This window comes from Merops nubicus, unplaced genomic scaffold (assembly GCF_000691845.1).
Source record: "Merops nubicus isolate BGI_N331 unplaced genomic scaffold, ASM69184v1 scaffold20044, whole genome shotgun sequence".
Classification (NCBI taxonomy): domain Eukaryota; kingdom Metazoa; phylum Chordata; class Aves; order Coraciiformes; family Meropidae; genus Merops; species Merops nubicus.
Window position 1 is genome coordinate 122,717 of NW_008606536.1, and position 25,506 is coordinate 148,222.

A 25,506-nucleotide genomic window follows, 5' to 3' on the forward strand; every position below is an offset into this window, starting at 1 on the left:
GCCTCACAGCTGGAAGAAAAAAAATCCTTCATGACACTAGAAGCCAAAATGTATGACACAAAACTAATTCTATGTGCTTCTTCATACACTGTGCAATCCAGATTTACACAAGACTGCAGAATTAAACCTGAGTTACACTGCAACACTTTAGTTAACCTCATTTATAATGCTGTAGGCACTTGCTTTATTTTATTTTATTTTATTTTTTGTGTGTGTGTGTGTGTTTGATTAGTTCTTTGGTGTTTTTTGTTGGGTTTTGTTTGTTTGTTTTAACATACTAATACAGAAGGAGCTTCAGGGAGAAAACTAAAATTGTCTTTCCACAAGGTCATTATGGCCATTGGCTGCTTGTTTTAGGAGCAGTTCCAGATTTTATTCATACATTCTGAGCCAGATTTGTATTTCATAATCCTAGAATTATCAGATTACCCTTTTTATGACTCATTTTGGGCATGAGGAGGGAGGGGTTTGGTTCTGGGAGAATAGGATGAGAAAATGACGTTCTTTTGCAAATATTATGACATTCAAAAGAATTTATTCTGCAGATCAGTAGATTTTTAGATGGGCTGTTAATTTGCTTATTTGCTTTGCACTCAGTTACAAGAATTTGCTTTGTTTAACAATATCTACAGTCAAAGCTGTTATCATTCAAGGACGGTCTCAGATTTTTACAGACAAGGTGATTAGATGCCAACAGCAGAGGATGAATGGATGACATTTGATACATTCCAAATACATGTGGAGCTCCTGTTTCTTTTAAGGCAGCATCACTACTGCCTCTCTAGAAGAAGTTGTCTGTAGTTCCACTGTGTCTTAAGGACAAGCGATACAAGAAGAACTAGGATCCTGATCCTACATTATTTCCTGACAAGTCAGTCTCTTTGGAATCTTCACCTTCATCTGGACATCTCTGCTCTAGGTAGTGGCCCTACTTACCTTCTTTTCCCAAAAACTAACAAAGGAAACTTTTTTCCAGATCACTGTCTACACAGGAATAGGGAGATATAATGAGCCTTCAGCAGGTACAGCTTTAGGCTTCTCAGCAACAGTGGTACCTCAGTGTAATTACAAGATTGCAAAACAGTGTTTTCAGTAGTCCTCTCATATCTGATGCACTGTGCTTTCTGTAAGATGTCAAGTCGTCTTTTTTTCTGGCAATTTGTCGCATGGCATCTCAACGCTACACAACAACAAAGGATGCATGGATCAGACCGTTAGATCATAGAAACTTGTTACCACTCTGCACATGTCTCTGTGACTTTGTCAAAAGAATAACTTTGAGGGAATCTCCATAACTCAGATAAAGTGGCATCATGAAGACACGTGGTCCTTTATACTTCAAAAATAACTGGCTAAGCTCATTTGTCTTCAGGAAACAGAAGAGAGAGAATCAGACTTTTCAATAGGGGAGTCTCTAGAGTCCAAATAACACTTTTTCATCTTTTCATGATTCTGACTCTTTTAAGGCAGAAATCTCTTCAGACTGCAGCTCTCCTTATGCATAAGGCCTCTCCACAGTCTTCTTCAAACAATTTGATACCTACTGTGTTTCCATTTAAATTAAAGCAGAGGAGACCATGAGAGACAGCTCTTGTCAGCTAGTTGCTGTCAGTGGCAGGAGAGAATAACAAGCATTTACATTGTAAAGAAGAGTATTTCTCTTATCTTCATATCCCCCTTCTTTCTAGGCCTGTGTGATGGTCCAGTGGTATTAGAGTTGATGTCTGTAACACTCACTAAAGAAGGCTGATCATGGTTTGAATCGGGGGCGGGGGGGGGAGGGGACAACTTCAGTGGTGACATGTGGGAGCTGGAAGACAGTCACAGTGGGGTGGCATGACCCCACATAGATGGTATGATGCTTTTTTTTGGTGGGCTTCTTTGTAGCAGGTTGGGGGAGTACAGAGTGTACATGACCACCCTTTGACCCATTTCAAGAAAAAACACACCTAAAATTGTTTCCTAGCATACCGATATTGTTATCAAATAAATTAGTGTTTTGTGAATTAGAAGACCTCTAGTGTTGCTTCATCTTAATCCTTACCTGGGAATTTGCAAACTTGGGTCCTAGACCCGATAACTGTGGCATGACAGCCTCTTTTATTTCTTCTCTATTTTTCTCCCTCTTTGCTTGGTGTCTATTCATTTTTTGCTGCCCTTTATATATAGCAATACTATCTTTTGTAAAGGTAAGAGAGGAAAGCAGAGCAGAGAAGGAAATATCTTTAGATTTCTCTAAAGGTTTAAATTTCAGATTTAAATACTGGTCTGATTCTGATTTTCCTTCCATATCACTGCTTTATTGCCACCAAATATTGGCTTTGTAAAAAGAGAAGTGGGAATTTGAAGTTAAACTCATGTACCAGGGAAAGCTTCCTGTAAGATATTAGTAAGAGAGAACTTTTTTTTTTTAGTTGGCCCAAGGGTATTTTCCTAGTTGGCAGCTGGCCTAGTTGTCATGGAAAACAGAAGAGCTGGAGGGCAGGCACAGTAGGAAAGTGAGGCATAGACCTATGTGAATTTAGGTTTCCTTAGTTAGTAGAGGCTTGCTGAAATTAATCTCATTTCAGGTAGCTTATTGCCTTTCCATTGCTGGGTAGTACACATTTAAGTTTCATCTAGGTTTACAAGTCCATCTTAGCTCTGCTGAGACACATTCAACTGTGGGACCAGATCTGAATAAACTTTTGAATAAGCTAAATTCTCTTATAATGAACCCTTAACCAAGAAGGTATTACTTCTTAAGCTTTTATCAAGGAAATCTTACATGGTTCTCTTCAGATTAAACTGTATAATCTTGGGGCTAAAATTAATAGATTGTAATGTCAGAAGAATTTCAGGTAGATGTAAGAGTAAAATCCATCTTGAATTCCTGATTTTACTTGCTGGATCACCTTGGTAAAATTTTTTATTTTTTCTATGCTTTTGTTTTCCTTTTCGAAAGAGGAAAGGATTATTTACCTTCTCATAGGATGTTGTGTTTATTTGCAAGCTGCTCTTATGCCACAGAGGTAAACACCATGGCAAATAGGTCTGTTTAATAACGTTGCTACCTCCTTCCCATGTGGTGCTCGTATAGCCACCATTTTTCAACCATATGGGAGAAAATAGCAGCCCTGGGCAGTTTTTGCTCCTGAGAAAAACAGAATCAAGATTTAGCTGTTATGATTAAAAGTTCATCTCTAGCTCTAAGATTCACAATCATATTTGTGGAAGTATTATTGCAGTAAGCAGATGTCATATTTCCATATGTTCTGAGTCAGGTAAAGAGTGGAGCATGCTCTCCAGGGACAGTTCTTACATTGGAAGAATAAATATACATCAGCCATCTGACACAGAATGCTACTGGGACTTTGAAACTCACTGGCTCTGCTGTAGGTATCTTTCTTGCACTCCAAGTGCTGTCCTTATCCTCAGTCTAGGTGAGTGTGCAGCTAGATAGCAGCATGAGAGGTAGAAATCATAATTTTCCTCCCCTCTCTCACCCTACACAAGCTCGCTCACTTTTTACTGCATGAATACCCCTGAATCAGCCACATTTCTCCTTAAATGTGTACTCGGCTGAATGAGGAAGAAGTCTGTGCATACCAAAATCTAATAGGGATAAGTGACACATTATTTCTACCAGCAAAGCAGTGGCAGTACTCATGGGGTGGCAGCCGTGGGTGAGTCTTGCAGAGCCAGTCAAAATACTGTCTAGAACTCCTTTAAACTGCTGTTTAAAAAACTCCTGATGACAAATCAGGGCAACAGCTGAAGCCTGTGTGTGTCAGCTTTAAATTGATGCAAAAAATGATATTAAAATGGGCCATTATCTAAGTGACTTTTCATTTTCATGCCATGACCAGTCAATGTGCTTCTGAGTGACACACAGAACAAAGCACTGACAATTGCAAGAATATTTGTCATGATGACTCCTTAAATTAATTTCAACAAACTGCTCTACCAACAAAAAACCATACATGAGATCTGTGGATTATGCTAGTCACTCAACAGTTGGCTAAGCAGTGCCTATTACAAAAGCTTAATTAGTAAAAATCCTTCTCCTGATAGAAATCATCACACAGAATGGAATGACATTGTGGAGAAGGTTAAGCAGAAGAAGGAATGCTGACTTCTAAGACCAGACTCAAAGGAAATGCTGCAGGTCAAAGCAGAACTTAGCTGAGTTAGGTAAGCAGAGTTGGATCAGCTGTCATTATGACAAGCCCTAAGAAGCACTGAAATCTTGTTTACTGTCTGACCTCCTCTGTGCCCAGTGTTCAAGGATTATTATTACATAGCACAGGCGTATTTCCCTGGCAGAACCCCATTTCCCTGACTGATGTACAAGCAAGATCTTCCCTCAGTTAAAAATGTGTGGTGTGTTACAGCACTTGTGTTGAGGGACTATTCTTTAGATTAATCCACACCCATGGATTTGACTCTGGAAATCCCTGTTCAATCCCTTCTGCATTAGCTAAAATGGCAGCTGCCATACTAAGGCTAATGAATCTGAATAATATCAATTCAGTAAATTAACTTTTTTTCAAGACATCAGATAATTTTTTACTAATCCAGACATTTACACCCACTTAGTATCAGCTGACTTAATTTCTCATTTAACAGTAATTGAAAACTACTGGTTTCTTTATTCCAAAGAGCATTTGCTGTCAGTTATAACTTATGGGTTTTTTATACAGCTATGTTCCAAATAATATCATCATTAGATTGTGTTGTCTGTCAAGTTGCAGAACTTTTATATGCTAGCACATGACAGCTGATGTGAGCAGAATGGGACAATCAGGTAAAAAGTTCAAAGTTTCCATTTTAACAACTCTTCTTATTTTCCATTATATATTTGTAAAACTCCTGATTGAAACAAATGAATAAAAGTATAAGAAACAACTCTTAATTTAAGGAGTGTTTATCTTAGTTGCTGTAGGGTTTTGTGTTTGGTTTGGGGGTTTTTTTTGGCTTGTCATTTTTTTTTGTTTGTTTTTCGTTTTCTTTCCTACTGAACACTTTTGGTTTTTGTCAGCTTGCCGTCATGCTTTGCTTCTTCAGATGCTACAGAAGAAAGTGCACATCCCTACTGCTATGTCATTTGCTCTTATTCCAAAGAGAAAATCCCTCAGTGGCTACAACTGGATGTCAATACTGATATATCAAGGAACTGAGGAACCTTACTTTATTACACTACTAGCGTTTGTTCAATGGAGTGTTTGCAGTGGCTCAGCACTGTCATCGCTGATAGTAAGTGGAATTCCTTAAGGATGAACATATCATTTGACCACTCCTATCTGTCTGGAAACCTATCAAGGGGTTTTCATCATGATACTATCCTTCAGCTGTATCATGAGCTGTGTGGAACACTGTAGAAAGTTATTGATGAAGCTGTCCACCCAAGAGAAGATACTTATTACCAAGCTGCTTATTTAGGAAACACTCACATCACTCTCAATGCTTCCTAGAGGTGAAAACACCCTTCCTGCAACACATTATCTAGGGACCACCCTGATGGCTCCCTGTGGAAATTGGATCTGCAAATAAGACAAGACAGTTACAGAATTAATTGGCACCTTGCAGAAACTTGTAACAGCTGACATCAGGAGGTCCTCTGGTCTGTTCCCTGTTCCAAGGAGAGCTATCTCTGATATTGGATCATGTTGATCAGAGGTCTTGGCCTCACCAGCAGGTTGATACACAAGGAAAGGAACTGAGGTGCAGTTTGACTATGCGAGTTCACAGAATATGACATGGTTTCAAAGGATACGACCTAATGACAGGCAGGACTTCAGGGATATGGTGGTTCACCTCAGGAAGACTTAAAATTCTGCTGTCCATATAACTTTTTTGAAATAGTAACATGAATAAGTAGGCAAAGGACTGCATTTCTAAATTCTGAACGTCACTCTGGTCTGTCTTGAGTCCCATCAACTTCACTGCAACAGAAAGGCGATTTCTGACAAGCACTTCTAGCTGGGGCCCAATTGTCACAGGAACAGTAAATGCTTAAAAATTTGTGTGATATAGATTAATTTTTGACTCCACATTATTCTTTACATTGTGTAAACCACATCAGCTGGAACCCTTGGGTACAGAATAACAGAGACTGGGGTTTTTACTTATGCTACTGCCTGGACAACATTCTCTTGCATGTTTGAAATGCAAAAAATGTAAGAGCTTCTTTCTCTGAATGAACAACTGACCACTTACCACTATTTGGCCTACAGTCTTCCAGGTTCTTAGAAAAGCTATGTCAGGCAAAAGAGGACAGTTAAGTCAGAGTCAGGATTTGTGTGAAATGATCAAGTACGAGTCTCCAGTGGCTCCTCTGAAAGGGAAGTTGATGGCTGTTTGTTTGTAGAATCAATAACTTAGACTGAGATAGAAGCACAAAGTGGTTATGTGTCTGGGCACAAGGGTCTCCAGAGGAACACGCAGCAATGTAGGCAATCAAATCAAAATTACATTGTATAGGAAGGGGAAAGTAATGGTACAGGTTATACTTGGGAATAACACTTTTTTGAAAGCTGTTCTAGATCTCCCAGTTCTCTCAGGAGTTCTTCATCTGAATCTAAACTTCACAGCTGGGAAAAATTAACTTTGTTATTTCTTAAAGTAACACAGCAATAACATATTATTTACTGTGCTGCTCATCTCTGCTCTTTCTTTTCTGCATCCTTCCTCTTATAAAGATACTTTGCTATGCTATCCTTCTCAGTTCCTTTAGTGACTACTCTTTACCCCTTAGCCTGCCTAAAGCCTCTTTTGCATCACTTCAAAGATAGTTACACACTCCTCTGCAAGCACTGGGAACATTGTGGCAATTCTCTCCTTTTACAAATCAGTGACTAGTCAGCTTTCTGTGCCTGGAAGAAGAATTAGGATCTTGAAGCAAGAGAGACAGAAGTTTTTACAGAGTCAGGTTGAGAGAATTCCTAGTTTCAAACCTTTCAGCTGCCAGAAGTGTGAGGCTTTGCAAGTTACATCCTCTACCCATTTCTAAGTGAACTTTGAAGAGAGACTGCATGTAGGACAGCATACACACCAGTGTATGCATATCTGAAAATATAAGAACACTGCTGCATACATGTAAGAAAGCACCAGTTTGGGAGTGGAGCAGAAGGAGGCCTTGAGGGAACAGTTATTTTAATTTCACCAAATGACAGACTGTGGACAATTGCTGGGGGAAGCTGAGCACTTATGTAAAGGGAAAAAAAGATTTTTTTAAAAAAAAAAATCTACTTGGATATGAACCCTGCTACACAAGCTAGAAAAATGAAGACTAAGAAGCATAAAATAGGATTTTATTGAGAGAGATGTTGAGGGCTGCTTTGTTGTTTACACTGGAGTACTTAGAGTCACCCTTTAAGGATTTGAATTCTTCAAGGCATTTATTAAATGAGATGAGAACAAAAATCTCAATTTGTGAGAAAGAGATGGTGCTGATTCAAAAAGGTTATCTACTTGTATACGCGCCATTACTTCTGTATTCAAATGACCATTTAATTTTTGTTGCTACATTATATTATTACAATACCTATTTCAGCGCTCTCACTCCTTTTAATGAGATGGACTTTACTATTCTTGGTTTTACTAACAAGATGGTTTATTTACTTGCTCATTCACTATGGTTTTTCTAGATCCTTATAAGTGTTGCAAGAACAGTGAGCAGTAAAGGAATCCTTTTTCTATTTTGGGCCAGGAAATCTCTTAAAGCCATCTCCTAAAACATCTTAAAATTGATCACCTCTGCAGTTCTTATCATTAATGATACTAACAAAATACATTTGCTTTACTTTTGCATCTGTTTATCCACACAACAGAACCTGCACCACTCTAGAGCTGCAAATGCTCCATTGTGCTTTGCTTGCATGGCTTAGAAATTTAGTTCTCTAATTTCTTCTCTGATGAGACCAACAGCCAGCCTATTATTTTGCTACTGTCTACTAAAATCCTAAACTGAGTAGAAGCAAAGTAAGAATAGAAAAAAATGTACATTCACCTTTTAAAATTTTTAGTAGAGGTAATTTGTATTAGCTCTTTGAAAGAATGATAAAGACATGAAAAACTATAGCTACTCCAGAGCTGAAGCTTTGATCAAATTTACAAACAATTTCCCATATACATGATGCCAGCAATATATCCTGCCTTAAACTAAACCTCCACTTAATTTTTTTTTTTTTTTTAACATAAGCAAACGGATTATCACTCAAGTAAGAGCCATCAGCAAACAGCAGCCAGGTGACATACTACACAGCTGAGATACCAATGGCATTTCATAAATCATTGTGTTTAAAGGTCTATGTGTTTTCAAGCTAAGTAAGAAAATCTGTTAATGGTTTAGGATTGAGCAATTCAGATGAATACCAAGAGGAGGAGATGTACCTGATGCAACAACTTTTTTACTAGGGGTTGTCTCAAAATATGCATTGCATCGCCTCTAAGTTGAGTTGAGAAAATGCTGATGACTTGCTTTATGAATGGGATAATTTTCAACAATATGAGGGCAGGGGGAGATAAATCCTTTGAAATAGCTCAGTGTAGCACTCATTAGGTTACCTTAGCCTTTCACACCTCCAGTGACTCGAATAAGTATTAAGACTTTCTTTTCAGCTTCATCTGGTACTTCACATTCCATTTGAATGTTTGCATTCAAACTCAATGTTTCAATGAAAGCTTTGATTTTTATGAACATTTAAAAAAAATAGTAATTAAAAAATTCTTACTACTTTACATTAATCTTTCATCCACCCACTATAGATATCATATTGTGAAAACATATCTCTGATTATCTTTATATAGGAACAATGTCCTTTCAGAGACAGAAGTCAGTCCCTGTGGCTTGATTTTCTTTCTGAAACAAACAAATAATGTCATGGATTTTACCAAAGAGTATTCTGTGTATTTGACAGACACCACAGCAAAAGCTAAAGAGCAATTCAGTTGGCTGCCTTTTGACTGAGATGTCTACTGCTTCTAAGAAATATTGGGTAGTATTTCACAGGCTTTAGATTTGGAAGGAGCCTTAATCCTTTTAGATTCACTGGTCACTTTCTGTTATTTAATTCAGGAGTCCAACACACACCAATATCAACCAAGCAGGCTCACTGCCAAGAAAACACTGGATGAGACAACACGGGACATGGTCCGTTGCATAATTCTTTTGCTTAAAAGGAGGTTATTACAACATATTAGCAGTGCTATTCAAGGAAAAGATCCGTGCAAAGACAACTCATCTGACAGTTCTTTGTTTCCTCTCTCAGCTTACTTTTAATTTGGTTCTTGTCCAAATGACAACATTATTATTACAGACTAATATACCATTTAATATTGCAGAGTATTCAGAAAGCAATTGATGCTTAAGGAAATATTTTCAAACAGCAAGGGTTTCATGAGTTTAATCCCAAAATGCTCATCATCTGCAAATACCTAAAAATACTGGATTGTAATAATTCTGCACTGTTGACCTGGAAGGACCTTTTATCAATTCTTCCCCCTCTTCTCCACAGAAATATAGACTTTTATTCTATTTAATAAGTTTATTTTAAAAAATGTTTTATAATGATATTTGGGGTTATACTAGGGACTTCTTTTCCCAAAAAAATTCCCATTAGTCACAAAGTAATTTTCTGTCAAGTCACGTACTGATGGAACATATTAAACAAAGTCTAATTCATGACTCTTTTTTTCTGATGTTTCATTCATTTTGATAAAGGTCCAAGGCTCATTTTTTGTTCTGGTAGAGAATGATGGTTAAACCTAGAAATATTAACCACAGAAACATACAACTGACAGCAATATTTAAATGACAAATAATTCATTATACTGAATGTCCTGGATCCACTTGAAGCCTCTCTCTGTTTAATTCATACTTTTCCTTAAAGATGTCACTAAAAGCATTCAGAAGTAGGAATGATTTACTGAACTCAAACCTGTCAGACAAGCTTGTGATCAACTGCATGATAACTACAGACAAGGACTGCTGACGTATCAATCCAAGAGACTCAGAGCCTGCTCTGCATCTGTTCAAGTCATGCAGTAATAACTTTGCAATACACAAAGAAAAATGGATTGAAAACAACTCTCTAGGGTAGTTCAAGATAAATTTCACCAAAACCTGATTCAAACAGCTATAGTTAAAACACAAAAGCTTTCTAAACTGGAAAGAGAAAAAGACCTATAACAGAGCAAGAGTTATAAAATATTTTACATAATCTGATGCAGTTTTGAAACATCTGCAGATTCATTTTGCATACAATAATTGCCATTTATAGAAAAAAAAAAAGCTTTATACAAGGGAGATCAAAATGAAATAGTTTCCAAGCATTCACAAAAGGTAAAAACTGAAAGAGCCAGCATGAAATCTGAAGAAAATGAACTTTGTAGATATATCTGACAAATGTAAAATGTAGCATCCTCTCCTAGTAGTTCACCTCAGCAATATGAATTGGGTAGCAACAAAAAATTCTACCAGAGAAGCAGCCCAGTGGAGGACTCCTCTCAGCAGCAGGATTGCTTTCAGCTGCAGAAGGCAACACTTCACCTGCAAAAAACAAGACCAGCTGCCCAGCTGAGAATCAGACAAGATTCTCCATACTGTTTGCTTTCTGATTGGGGATTTCACTCACAAAATCATTACATCCTGATTTTGGAAATTTACACCATCCTTAAATTTCAGTTATTGTTATTGTTCATGATTTGGAGATTTCAGATTATTAAAGTTGGTGACTCTTGATATATTTGCTTAGCTCAATGCATACCTAAAGCAAATTTCAGTGCAAAGACATAGCTTTATGGATTACTTTCAGTCATCTTTTTCTGGCAGGTTTTCACAGCATAAAAATCAAAACAACACTTCCACATCCATCAAATTCATGACTGAAAATTATCCATCTGAAGTGACAGAACTAGATGAATGTTTTGTCAAAAGCTTTCCTGATTTATTACTACTCTAGTTTACATTGCCAAATGTTCCTCTGGGACAAGTAAAGATTATGTGAGGCATCCGTCAGGAAAGATTTTGGTACTCTGTTTTGTTTTTGAAGGGAGCAACAATAAAACATTTTTAATGGAAAAAAGATGAAAGGCACAGGAGAAAGCCTAGTGTGACATCTGCACAGAGCCCTGCTCTGAATCCCTTCCTCAGCAACACTGACTCCACTTCCTCAGTCCTGCTGACCTCCACAAGTGGGTCATTATAGTCCACCACATACCAGCACCAGAGACGCAGTAACAAATCACCAAAATGGTCTGTTCAATCCTTTCTACAGAGGATATCCAAAAGAAACACCCATCTTTCATATTGGAGGGGTTATGACAGATATGACTTGAAGCTTGTAAGGAGTTTTCCAGCATAACTGAAAAACTAGATTTGTCAGTTTCAACATTTTTAAATGTAAAAGGAGCAAACCTGAAAATAAATCAGACAGGCAGTATTTGGAAAAACAATGTACCGAGAAAAATTCTCCTTTGTGCTACCTTATAAATCATGGAGCAGCTAAAAGAATTAAGGCCAGTTGCTCTTTTCTAAAAAAAAATATTTTCAGAAAATTTTCACCTTTTTTAGTTTATCTTTTCAGCTCTAAGTAGGTTCACTTGTACATATACACAGCAGCATGTTTTTTTGTTACAGTACTATGCACTGATAACTTTGGCATTTTCAGGCTTCTTTGTATTGCACTTGACAACGTTAATCCTCTTCAAATACAACTTCTGGTGTGGAATTTTCTCTGTTCCAAAAGCACAAACACAGAGTTGTCTCTATGATCAGTAACTTATTTATCTGCAGCTCAATACTTGGCTTGACAAGGGCAATTAACGATGTGAACAATCACACTTCAACCCATTCTCACCTCGATGTATGATCATGAGTGACCTACCTCTTCCTTTTCATGCTTGTACCCAGTTTGGAAAAACACACAGAGCTCTTAGATTTCTAAACATTCAGGAACACATTTGTTCCACTAAGAATCATTACAGGAATTAAAAACAGACACATACATAACTATGTTATTTATGTCCTTTGTCAAGGATTCACCAGATTATATTATATTCATTGAAGTCCAAGAAGGCATAGCTTTGATTGCTCTATTAATTTTTAAATGGATTTTTTTTTTAAGTGATAGTTTTTAACACAGTAGGAAAACTAACCACCTCTTTAAGTTTAAAATGCTAAAATGCCATGTTTAGGTTCTTTATTAATCTCTCCCAGTAGCGTTCACAATTTGATTTTTAACTCCTTGGCATTTATTTTCATTTTAGTCAGAAGATTAAAAGTTTAAGATGTTTATTATTTTAGTCAGAATATTTCAATTTATAAAGAGAAATCCTACCATCTGCAACATATTTGATTTTTGGCAAAAAAAATGTTATGTGCAAAGCCATTCAGATAACTTAACTTGGTTCTAGCAAAACATATGACACATTTGGTCCCTGAGAATAATAGATTCAAAGGCCACTAAAGTCAATGCAAAGAGTCTCATAAACTGCAGAGAGGCATGGATTCAGACTTCTCACCTTTGTGCACAGAAGCACATAGACAGTAGCTTTACAAATATTCCTACTAAAGGATAGAATAGCTGCCAATATGCCTGTAGCTTTGCCTGAAAGTATTATTTCTAGAATGAACACCAGGCCTTTCAGTTATCACACTGAATGTCAGCCTGTGCCTTAGGGTACATTTACAAGACTAAGAGACCCATGTCAAACAGCACAGACATATTAGGGGGAGTTCCCTCTGCAGCACGGACTGAATCTGGTCTCACTGGTGCTCCATGTGCTACACGGTGGTCATAAGATACAATGCTCTGTGCGTGCTTTTGATCCCCATAGCTCCAGAAGTACTGTGATGGTTATGTTATAGTCCTTAAATGGCAGAGTGTTTAAAAGAGATTGAAGATTAGTCTTATCTGCTTTGGGTGGTTCACATGGGCAGGAAAGTGTGGGTAGAGCAACACTGTAGGACAGAGTGTGTCAAAGCTGGGGCACTTTTACCTATCATGTCTTTTAGGAGTGGTGCCTGGAGTGATCTATTCCCAAGCTGTCCCAGTGGAATCTTAGAGAAAGCAGTCCAAAGCAGGGCCAGAGAGGAAGGCAGCAATTACAAATTTTGGCAGACCAAAGGTATAGCACTTGGTCTTGCTCCTTGGTCCTCTTTTATTGAGCACTATTGACAGACCTAGGGTAACTAGATATTGACCGTAGCTAGGTATCTCCTTTCACCAGTTCCAGCTTTGGTCACAGACAGTTAATTCTTTCTCTAGAGCCAGGAGAAAGTAAGTGGAAAATAGTGGTTTTTTTCTTAAAATCTAAAATGAGTTTAAATAAATGTAAGATGTGGTTTTGTTGCTTTAAATGCACCATTTACCCAAATAATGAAGGTCAAACCCAACAAAGTTATGTTACTTCTTTGTGCTTCTTTGCAAGAAAATCTCTGTTTCATTTCACAATATCTTTTTCTAAAACTGGAGTCTGATAAAATTGTAAGTCTGTAAATTAGGAAACAAAATAATTATCTGTCTTTTCCAAGGCAATAATCCAAGTCCCACATGGCTAATAATGAAACACTTAGTACAGTAGACAGTTGAATCATTATCTCACAAAATTATTTAATATACACTTAAGTAACTAGGGGGAAAATGGTCTCAAATCACTGGCATCTCATAAGTAAGAATTATGAGCTCACAACTAAAATCCCAAGATATAAATTCAGTCTACTGTTGAGGTTCTCTGCAGTCCAAAACACAATGATGGCCACATCAAATATTCTGAATTTGGATGAAATCTAAAATCATCATTTGGTTGAATGAGATGTTACCCTCAGAAAGTTTATAAGATCAAGCAGCTCCAGACTTGAACTCAAATCCTAATGCAGAGTAGCAAAACAATTGATGAGCATATCATGTAACTGGCTATTCACAGCTTTGAAGTTACTTATGTGATTACATTTGATTCTGATCAGTGGGAAGGACCAAATTAACACAAAACCAAATAAACATCTTTTGTATTTGCGTTAATGTCATTTTAATGGGTTGAGCTTTTCAGCCTGCTCTACACAGCTATTTAGGAAGTTCATTAACAATTAGCAGACTTGATAACTTCTGACTGTGGAAGAAAGACACCATAATGGAGGAAGATGAAGAGCTGGAAGATGGTTACCTGTTTAATGTTCAGATAATTAAGGTTGTTGGAAAGATGAGCATCTGCTTGATTTATTCCTTCTTTTGAAGTCTTCAAAAAAATTATGGTTAACATAGACCAGTTCTGATAGCAAAAAATATGTATTTCCTTCCAGAAAATATGAGGCAATAATCTATTGTTCCAATGCTGGAATGCTGAATGAAACTAAATAGTAATGATTTTGGAAAACAGAGTATGAGAGACAAATGTCTCAATAGCAGAGAATTTAACTCCAGTCTTTTTAAACTTTTATACATTGCTTGTGTTCTTTTTGCTTCTTACAGTTCTTTATTTACATAGAAAATGAAATAAAAACAAAATACTATGTTCTAGCCTCAAAATCAATAGTCTAATTCACATTGCTTTCAGTGTGCTAGGTTTCACTAGGAGTACCTTTTTCATCTGACGTTACTTATCTACAAGAGGTGGACTGGAAAAGATAGAATACTCCCCCCTTCTCTCTTTGTTGCCAGTTGAAATGTAGTTGAGAAATACTGTGAACCGGGAAAGCTCTAGAAAGTTTTAGTGACTTAGAAGAGAAGATACAAAGAGTCATTTTGCCTTCAGCAAGGACTTCACCTGACTTTTCCTTTTCTTGAGATAAGCATACCAGATTCTAATGCTCCACCAAAATTTACAAACACTTGCATTCTTCCAGGACAATGAAACCTGTTTCTCAGCATCAGCTTCAAGCAGCTGCCACAGGTCCTGAAGGACACTATACTTCTCCCTATTATGCAATCCTCCTGTGGAAAGCAACCATCTGTGAGGCACACCCCTGGCCACCTGCTGCCCAGACAGCTGTTCTGACCGTACACTGCAGCTACCACCTGTGAAACTAGGTAAAAGCCAAAAACACTCAAGCAAGTGGGAAACCAATTGGCAGGTTGCCAGAGACCAAGAGGTGGATTAAAACTAGCATAAGAGCTGATAAAAAAACTTGTGTGTAAAACACAGTAGCAAGGAGATAAACAGAGACTTTCATCAAGAAGGGCTCTAAGGGGCTCAGCAGGTTTCTTTACCCTCAGACAACTTTTCTGCCTTGCTAGAACCAGTCTAATAAGTTCTCACCATAGCTCCAGGGAGTGTGAAAACTTGCTCCAGCCTTCTCCCCTCTCAGGAAGTCTGATGGGAAAAGATTGGAATCTTTTCAGATTGAATAAGAGTGAATCTCTAGAAGATACTTCGGCAGTGCAAATGTTCCCCATGCCTCATGGACATTAGGAACTCTTGAAATAAGACTAAAGTGGGATTTAAGTGGGACAGGGATCTTGTATGGCACTGTATGCATGGTCAATTTTTAGTCTTCTTGAGAAGGGCAGTGCGTTCAAAAGTAACAATGAGGAGTTGAAACACTGATAAATACAGATGGCCCTAATTCATCAAGAATTTAAATGGGAAAAAGTCACGTAGGGCAAGAAAAAAAACAGACAAACAGGGAGTGTTAGTGTTCCATAGGCTGAGGCCAATTGTATGAGGTTCAACAAGGCCAAGTGCTGAGTCCTGCATTTGGGTCACAACAACCCCATACAACACTGCAGGCTTGGGCACTGGAAGCTATAAAGTTCCGCAGTGAAAAAGGACCTGAAGGTGTTGATCAACCTGAACGTGAGCCAGCAGTGTGCCCAGGTGGCCAAGAAGGCCAACAACATCCTGGCTTGTATCAGAAATAGTGTAGCCAGCAGGATTAAGGAAATGATTATGCCCTTGTGCTCAGCCCTGGTGAGGCCGCACCTTGGGTACTGGTTTGTTTTGCTCCCCTCTCTGTGAGAAAGACACTGAGGTGCTGGAGCATATCCGAAGAAGGGCAATGAAGCTGGTGAAGGATCTAGAGCACAAATTTTACAAGGATTGGCTGAGGGAACAGGGGTTGTTTAGTCCAGATAAAAGGAGGTTGTGGGGAGACTTCATAATCTTCTACAACTGCCTGAAAGGACATTGCAGCAAGGTGGGTGTTAGTCTCTTCTACCAAGTAATAAGCAATAGAACAAGACAAAATGGCCTCAGGTTGTGCTGGGGAGGTTTAAGTTGGATGTCAGATAAAAAATCTTCACTGAAAGAGTTATCAAACAGTGGAACAAGCTGCCCAGGGAAGTAGTGGAGTCACCATCCCTGGAGGTATTTAAAGGATGTGTAGGTGAGGTGCACAGGGACATGGTTTAGTGTTCGGCTTGTCAGTGTTAGGCTAATGGTTAGACTCTCTGATCTTAAAGGCCTTTTCCAACTGAAACTATGCTATGACCAATTACCTTTTCACTCTAAATAGCATCATTAATGGGACAAATCTGCAGGAAGATCCAAGCAAAGAACAGACTGAAGCTATCCTGATTTACAGCAGCTAAAGACGTGTCCCAAGAATTAATATGCTATCTGTTCTGTCCAGCTTTGCCAATCAGTGTCCCATAATTTTTGAATAAAGTTTTTAGACAAACTTATCACTGTTTGATGGAACAGAGTTAACAATTTACTTTCCAACAGTAACACCAAAAAGGTGATGAGCTGTTACATCATTGTTGGGTAGCTGCTTATCTCTGGTGTGCAGGGAAATTGAGTCACTTTTAAATAACTGGGATATTATAATAAATTATATTTGTCATCAAAATAGGTTAGTGTTGACAGTCATGACCATTTCTGGTAACTGGCTTCTAGATTTACAATAGTGTTGTGAAACATGGAAGTTAAAATTGGTTGATTTTTCCCCTGTGGTTCTGAAATCACACCACTAGTTTTCTGAATTACATTAGAGTCTTCTTTTCCAAGTTTTATTTTGGGTGGGAACTGTGCACAATGTCATATTATTTAATAGTAGAATGGTAATGTCATTCATTACAATTAAAGATACATATAATTTTGTTACTAAAGTTTGTTTTTACCAGTCCTTGCTTCTTGATTGCTAATTTGGTAAGGAAACAGAACGTGACACTTGAGAATAAAATGTTACCTAATTGCATTACTTAAAAGAAGTTTTGTGAGTGTACATGCACACATGTTCCCCACATTATTAAATCATTGAGCTTCTTTTTAAAATCTCTTTAGGCATAAGTGGAAGAAAACCTGTGTTTTCCATTAGTTTTATAAGTAATGGAAATTAAGTTTGTGAAGTAAAGGAAAGCCTTTGTTAATTAAAGCTTTATTAATAAAAACTATGAAATTACTGTTAAATTTTGTGAATAGAATTTATAACTTTTAAAATATCAGAACAAACATATAAATAATTCCATAAACTGAAATGTGAGGTGGAAAACAGTTTGTTATTGAAGAACATGGTGAATCAGAGTAACTGAAGAAAAAAAAAGTGTACAACGCGAAAAACATAAGAAGGCAAATTTTAAGAGACGTGTGCAATATTAACTTTCTCAGTTTAGATTGAAACATTTGAACAAGAATCTTAAATAAGAGAGGTACTTAGCATGAACAGTACTAACCAGCTGAAATGCAGACAATACAGTGAACACTGAGAAATATTCAATTTGATGTGGGTATGTACAGGTATGCTCTATATCAAGCTACATATGAAATAAATATATTTTGGCACATTAAATTATATGGTGCCAGATAAGGATATCCATTACTCAGCATGAAACTTATGCTCTGTATTACACAAAAATATAATATTAGGCAGCCTAAGTAAAATTTGGGGAAAAAATGATGATCTACATAGGCCTCCACTGGAAAGTAAAGAGGAAGAAGACCACAGACACTTGGTTATTTTTCTTCTGAGAAAAAGACAGGCATTGAAGAAAGCACAGGCAACCTGATTATGTTCCCATTGTTGATTGAACTCTAGAAATAATTCCTAATTATACAGGAAAACTACCAACTCTGGGCACATTTAAGGGCAAAAAAAATGGCCAGTCTAGGGTTCTATGACTAAGTATAATATAAGATAGTAGAAATCATCTTAGGCATATTTCAGGCACTGTCAGAAAAATTGCTTACTAAATGTGGGTCCTCTTTATTTGATAGAAAAACTCATTAGTTATGTTACTGTTGTTCTACTCATTTCAGTGAAACAAACACATTCATAATTCTGCTTTCTCCCCTCTAACACTTCCAGAGACCCTAGATGTATGAAGGTATAATCTATGCTCTTTCCAACTTCACACTTCATCAACCAAATGATTGTATTTCAAGTTGTTTTCTTGCCTTGGCTGGGGGGAAAGCTTTTGCTTTCAGGGGTCTGAATCAGTTGAACTGTAGATGAAAGCTCAGTTCATCCATTATCATTAAACATGGGGAAAAAAACAAACAGCACAAACCCATAAGAGTCTGATTTTCAGATCACAGGGCAGTTGTTGAGATGGTAGAACACATCTCAAACACATGAGAAGTGTCACAACTTCAGGCGAGGTCAGAGAAATCACAAAAGCAGGATCCTGTATAAACAAGCCAACGGTGCTTGTAGCTTGCAAATTTTGGGGAAGACTATTTTTGGCTTAAACCAGAAAATACAGAAAAATACAAATGGCATCTTACTTAAGTGAACAAATCTTCTCCTTGCTCTCCCACCAGGGGCAGGGTGAAGGCAGAGATAAGTAGGACTTTTATACAATTTACCCATACCCAGTACTGATAGAGGAATAAAGGAAGAGCAAAACCTGTAGTTTTCTGTTGATTTTAAGCAAAAAGGGAGTTCCTCACCAGTAGAACCATGGATAAAGTTCAGTGTAACGGCAAACGAGTATGGTAGTAATGGCTAATGATCTTACCAGTAAAACTGATGGGCTACTTGGAGGCTCTGAAGAGAACGATTCAACAGGAGCTTCACTAGAGGGCTTTCAAGACTCCACTCAAACTTGAGCACCTTAATGGATAAATTAACAATAAAATCACTTGTATGTTGCCTTTATCTTTCTTTTATAAAAAAATTAAACTGAAAGGACCCAGTGCTTAGCTATATTTAATTTTTTATCTGATTGCCTGGTTTGCAAAATAAACTTATTTCTGAAACAGAAGCTGTGGAAGGTGAAAGGTCACATAAGTGTCCTGGTGTGTGAATGCTGAAAAGGTGTGCATATTCCACTGCTTCACAGTAATGGATTAGATAAATATATTCATGCATGTATATATCTACCTAAATATCTGTATATACATGCATGCACTTAAATAAATGTGTATTTAAACACACACAAAATACCCAGAGGAACTCTGAAATGTTGAATAGTAAGCAATTCATGTGCTCAGTGTTACAAAGTAAGGGGATAAAGCTTTCATAAGTTCCTCTTTAACTGCAACAAAGGACCTAATCAACCACAAAATGATTGCTTTGGAAGCAGTGGGTATACAACTTGTAAAACATTAATTTTGAGTGAAAAAAAATGTACATCTCTAAAGAGACAACTCTGCGTTGAAATTGTCCTGGTGACTCTGTGCTGACTATGATTTTCCCCACATATATGGTATTAAGAAAACTGATTTGTTATCACAGCATTTGCTTCCTTGACTGCAATGAAGCCCTGCCACCACCAGCCCCTGGTTTGGTGGTCACAGCAGAATTCCCCTTGTTCAGATGCATTTTTAAATTTTGTTCATTACTTTGAAAACACCTTTTTATTGTATAGGGAAAAGTTCAATTAGCATGCCAAAACTCTTACATTCTTTTGAATGGAAAACGGTCTAAACCTCAGCCCTATTAATTCAATCATTGCATCAGCTGATCAGCTTTTCTTATTTACTCCTCTTACAATGTATGACTCCAATTGAAAGAATCAAAAGTATTTAATGAAGTTATTGATCTGAATAGAAGACTTCCTTGGCTATCAATTTCTTCCTTACCTGAACCAGTTGTGGCAGATATTCTAACAATTCATCATTTGACATATATTCTATTTGTTGGACTGCTGTTCTACGGATATCTTGATCTGGAAAACTAGAGCAAAACAAATAGATATCATTAAGAGCTACTGAACCACTGCAACTCTCTTGAGCTCTCACCAATATAAAATGTTAGAAAAACAGGTTTTCTCTCAAAATGGAATAGGAAAAAAAAAAATCAATTCATTTGCTTTACTCTAACAAGAGTCAAGAAACATGTAGCAGATAACTCAATTGGATTTACTGTTGTCATACAGGGGAAAAAAAACACCCTAAACTTCAGCTGCCTTTTTTAATTTGAACTATCATGTGTTGTAATTTCCAGAAATATAAAGCAAATTATAGAACTCCTCTTACTCCTTCTACTTACCTGAAATAGGAAATTTTTGTGTTATGGGAACTTTCAATAGCCACTTGAAGACTTCTTTTGTTCTGAACAACACCACAAATACTCGAAAATTCCCACACAAAAACAGGTTCATTCCAGATATATTATTCTAATGTCAGCTATTCTAGTTTGTATCATGACACCATACAAAATATTTTTAAACAGAAGTATTTTTGAAACAAAAAACATGTTTTCTCTTTGGTTTCTCTAAGGAAAATTTAATTTAAAATCTACACATTCCCCCAGAAAGGCTCCATCAGTGAAAGACTCATTTCCGATGGGAAAATATTTGAATATTCAGCATAGGTAATATTCTCAACAAGTCCCGGTTGAAACCAAAGTGGTAGTAGCTTAATATAGATTTTGTGATGGAACTCTAGCCATAAAAACATGAAAGAGGAAAGCATGGTGTAGCAGCAATGACAGAACAGGGAAAGAAGGCTGGATAACATAGTTCATCAAAACATCTTTTTTTAAAAGAGAAAAATAATGAAATTTTGACATAACCTGACTCAGCAGAATATTTTCTCTCTTTTCAGAGAAAAAGAAGAAAAGTATATAATGTTTCTTTTACTGCTTGAAAGCTGAAAATGTTAGGACTTCCTCTGAAAAAATAAAATACAAAAATGACGTCTACCTTTTCATGTGTTGCATTTATGACATGAGTTGTGGTACAAGGAGAATTTCACTTTCACAGAAGCTGCCTAGATTGGTTCACAGTTAGCTGTTCTGCTGCTGTCCCACTTTCACAGGGAAAGGAAGAGATGTGATCTTCTGTGTATGTCTGCTATGTGGTGTCACCCTTAACTATCTGCCAGCACTTGAAGCTTGTCCATTGCGATCCCAAGAACCATTTTTGTATTCTCCTGAAGCCTGTGCAGATCTTTCAGTCACCAGAGCAGCAAGGTTTGGTCACCTCTGCCAAAGGGTCAAGAATGTCTTCAGACAGCGCCACAGAGAAGTAGATATTGTTCAAAATTGCTGCTTGGCTTTGATCCAGTTCTCTGAGGGAAAGTACCCACACCACAAAAAGCAGTGAATCCCTTCCCTCTGAACTGATATGGCTGTTAGGCTCTTCTGAAAACCTCTGAATTGGCAGCCTAGGCATACACAAAAATGATGACTAAAGGACACAAATTATCCTGTCAATTCACCTTGGAGAAAGTCCTTTGAAATCAGAACCACTATGTTTGGCAGAAAGTGTCAAAGGGCCACCAGTATTATTGTTTTATAAGCTCAACTTAAACCAGACTGCTCTCTTCCCAGCTTACCATCCAGCACCTTCTGCCAACAGTATACACACTAGAAAAATAAATCAGAAGTGAAACATGGGAGACTACCACATTTCCATCAATGAGTACTCATTGCTATCAAGAGAGAAAGAGAAGAAACTGTAGAGGTAAATGCTCAGATGTATAATGGCACCTGCAGCGCTAATCTTGAGCTTTAAAGTTCAATAAAACAAGCTGAAGCAAAAGAATATGTACACTTTAACCATCAAATTAGCTACAGGCCATCAGATAAAAATGTGGCTATTTTGAAAAATAAAAAAAGTCTAATAGTTGGACTTGACAGGCCTAGATTTCTGTGCTGTGATCACCTACCACCTGTAGCACTTTCAAACCCTCTTTTGACAATGTGGCTTAGGTCTGATTTTACTGTTTTGTTTGTCTGTTACTGTACATATTTGATTATGTTTTTAATACAGTTTGTAATTGTATAATGATGAGAAGCCCTTGATGGGGAGAGAGGGAATACATTATAAATAAATTATTATGATAGCCCCAAATTAGCCTATTTTGCAGGGATTACTTTTTAATTTATTTATTCTAGGCAAATTATTAGGAATATGAAGTTGTTACTTTAATATTCATATGGCCATTTAGAACAAAACTTATTTGAAGGAGGACTGCATATAAAAAAAAAATCCCTCTCATATCATCCTATCTTCTAATTATGCTGTTTCTGCAAAGGCCTGTGTGCCAAGCATGTGCAGATAATATGGAAATTAGTCTTTGCCTTTCCCTTCTTGCCTAGTTCAACAGGTTACTGAACAGTGAAATATGCTCTATACAGGCATCAAGTCGAGCAGAAAAATGTTATTACTTTGTTACTGCTTGTCCTTACTAGCAGCCAACATTTGAATATATGAAATGCTATGATGAGAGAAGCTCTTATATTTTTTTCCAGCTATACAGAGAATGATAAAATTATTTTACTTCAAATCTTTCCAGAAAATAAAGCAGCTAACATTTGATTTGTTTAATATTAATTTACTGTTAGACAAAACTGGGGCTATATCCAAGTTTCCAAAAGTATCTCTAGGAGGTTTGATTAGAATAGTGATGAGCTTAAATGCATAGATGCTGTAATGAAAAATCTACAGATTAGTTTGCTTCAGGAAACTTGACTCTCACTACTCTTCTTGAAGTAGATTTTGGCAATTTTTTGGTCCTGTTTACTAAACTGTTCCTTTCAGCTTGTAAATCTTGTGGTCAGCTTCAGCCTGAGTTGAATCTTTTGAAAGAATGGGCAGTTAACATATTCTTTTAACTACATGACAATTTGTTAAGCCCCAGATGTAATATCCATTGCTTTCTAGAATTTCAGTCATGGTCATGACCACAGGTACAACAGAAAAGTATTTAATTCTATTTGGTTTACCCCTTTCATTTATATTTGAAAAAACACTTGACATCCTCAAAGCCACTAGAACTACAGCAAACACTTATGACCTGAACTAGCATTACATGGTACTTATGCTATTCACACTTATGTATGGAAGGCTATTTGATAAAAAAACAGTAGCTGGGTAAGGTCTAGAAGCAGATCTGAGGAAAAAATCCTACCCTTCACATGCCTAGAAACATCTTATGGCCTTGTAATTAATTAGGGCTAGAGGGTTTTTTTCCAGTGAACAATCTTACAAACTTTTCAGCGTTGCATCAAATCTGATTTTAGTAATCCATAAATTAGTCTTGATTAGAAGACACAATTAATTGATTTTTTGGGCTTTGTGACTCAGTGAAAGAGAAATCACTTTAGACTATGAAAAAAAAGCTTCCTAGCTAGGATATTAGAGGACAGCTGATTTCCAGGGCTTGCCACAATGAATATGTAATTATTTACACATACTGAAAACTCTGGAACCAGAGAAATGAGACAACTGTATCAGAATAAGTTGAACATTCCAGTCTTTAAGGGTACTCTTCTAAGAAAGAGGAGCTCATCTGTATCAGAGCTCATCTCTGTCAGATCAGTTTTTGCAATGGATTTGAACCACAGATTATCAGGTTCTTGACATGTGGCCTCTGATAAGGGCTTCAGAGAAGCAGGGGATCCAGGCACCCCTCTTCCCTAGCTGATTTATGGTTGCCACCAAAGCCTCTGAGTATTTACAAAACAAGAAAATAAAAACAAAACCAAAAACCAATTACTTAGCACAAGAACTTTAACAATGCTTGTATTACTTTCTTTGCATTGTTTCAAAACGGCAATTTTCATCCAGGTTTCCAATTACTTCTAGTTGTATTTCTTCAACTCAACAAAGAACCTATGGGGTCAATAAATAATTGAGTAGAACTACTTATTCATCATTTATTTGCCTAACTGCATTGAAATGTGTTGTAGCCTTCTTCGCTTTATTTGTTCTCCCTTCAGGTAATGAGTATTCCACAACAGAGGCTGTGACTTCTTACAAGTTTGTTCCAGGTTTACACACTCAGAGACACTACAGAAAAACAAACAATATTTAAATGATAGTTGTTGAGTCTACTCCTTTAGCAGTAGGTCACACTAGGCAGGACTTCAAATTTCCCCTTCATAGCCCATCTCGCAACCTAGATTCTCCTTCAGTTATAAAACTGATTTCCTTAGATATTTAACCTCAACACCCCTTTTGTTATTTTGTTCTTCCCTCCCTGCATGATGACAACGATTAACAGACATTCATTTCATAACTTCTGTCTAAATAGCTGTAGATTGTTGGGTCTCCCTTGAGACTTTAAGATTTTTTTTAAAAACTTTGATTTTGAGTTAGATGAGCATAGATTACAATTTGTTTTAGAAGTAAGGACAAGTTACAGTCTTTGGTTCTTTCCATATAGATAGCTAGTAGTGACCTGTTTGTTTAGCTGTAACTTTCAGCTAAATCAGATTCGAACAAAAAAACAAAGCACTGTTGAGCTATCCTGTGGATTTTTGAAATTCCCTTGAGGTTTTAGCAGCCATCAGTGGTGACGTGGTTTTAGATGACAAATAATTATGCACTTCATTTTAACAGTTTTATTATCCTAATTTTGTTGCACTTTTTCAAAATAACCCTGTGCTGGAATATGTTTATCTGGTAAATGGAACTGTATGGTTCACTACATTTTCTAGCACGTGAGGATCTCTGTTAAGAACAGTGTGGACTTTCACAAGCCACGTTTTAAATTAGAGGCTTAGAAGATTGCCACATATTTCTGCAGTTCCCCTCACATTTTAAGCTCTGTTGCATTTTCAAGAAGACTCCGGTCCCAGGAAATACCCATTATTAAGTCTGGCAGAAACAAGAAAGGCTAAGCTACTAAACCTACTGGAATTAAGATATCAACTGAAAGCAAAAAAAATCCTCTAAGCAGTAAAGGATATCATGTCACTGATAGGTGTAACTAAGCCAGGAGAGAAAGCATGGAAGTACTGTTTGAAATAACAGACAGATAAGTTTTGGGCAGCAGTTTAAGTATTTTTAAAGTAATTAGACACGAAGAGAGAAGACACTTAATGCATAATGATTGAGGAACTCCTTTAGTTTTAGGACACAGATAAGACTATCAGGGCTTATTTGCTTTCTTTTGGTGATTTTTTTCCACTCCCTTGAGGGTTTCTAAAGAAAACAGTGCATGAGTGTATGAAGACGAGAAAATGGCAAGGACTAGAAGACAGAATGATAACAAATACCATCAGTAAAAAGGACACTAAATTTCCAAAATTTTCAGTTGAAAAAAAGTAACATGTTCTCTTCTCATGATAAGACACGTGAAAGCTCTCTGTCCCCACAAATTACAAAGCTCATGATCAGATACAATAGCTATTGCTCTGGTTGATCAATTGGCAGCTGAATCTGTAGAATTTATTAATAGAAAATATACTTTAAG

At 37.0% G+C, this 25,506-nt stretch overlaps 1 protein-coding gene across 1 annotated transcript in view; it reads right to left on the bottom strand.

Moving 5' to 3' along the window:
- Window positions 1–25,506, bottom strand: part of PIK3C2G (phosphatidylinositol-4-phosphate 3-kinase, catalytic subunit type 2 gamma) — a gene marked incomplete at its 5' end in the record, with an annotated part of 168,311 nt that overhangs the window by 88,662 nt on the left and 54,143 nt on the right. Inside the window, 2 exons of the mRNA XM_008939690.1 lie at window positions 18,876–18,970; window positions 19,942–20,035. Coding sequence (XP_008937938.1) covers window positions 18,876–18,970; window positions 19,942–20,035 — 189 coding nt within the window. The remainder of the gene's footprint in view (window positions 1–18,875; window positions 18,971–19,941; window positions 20,036–25,506) is intronic.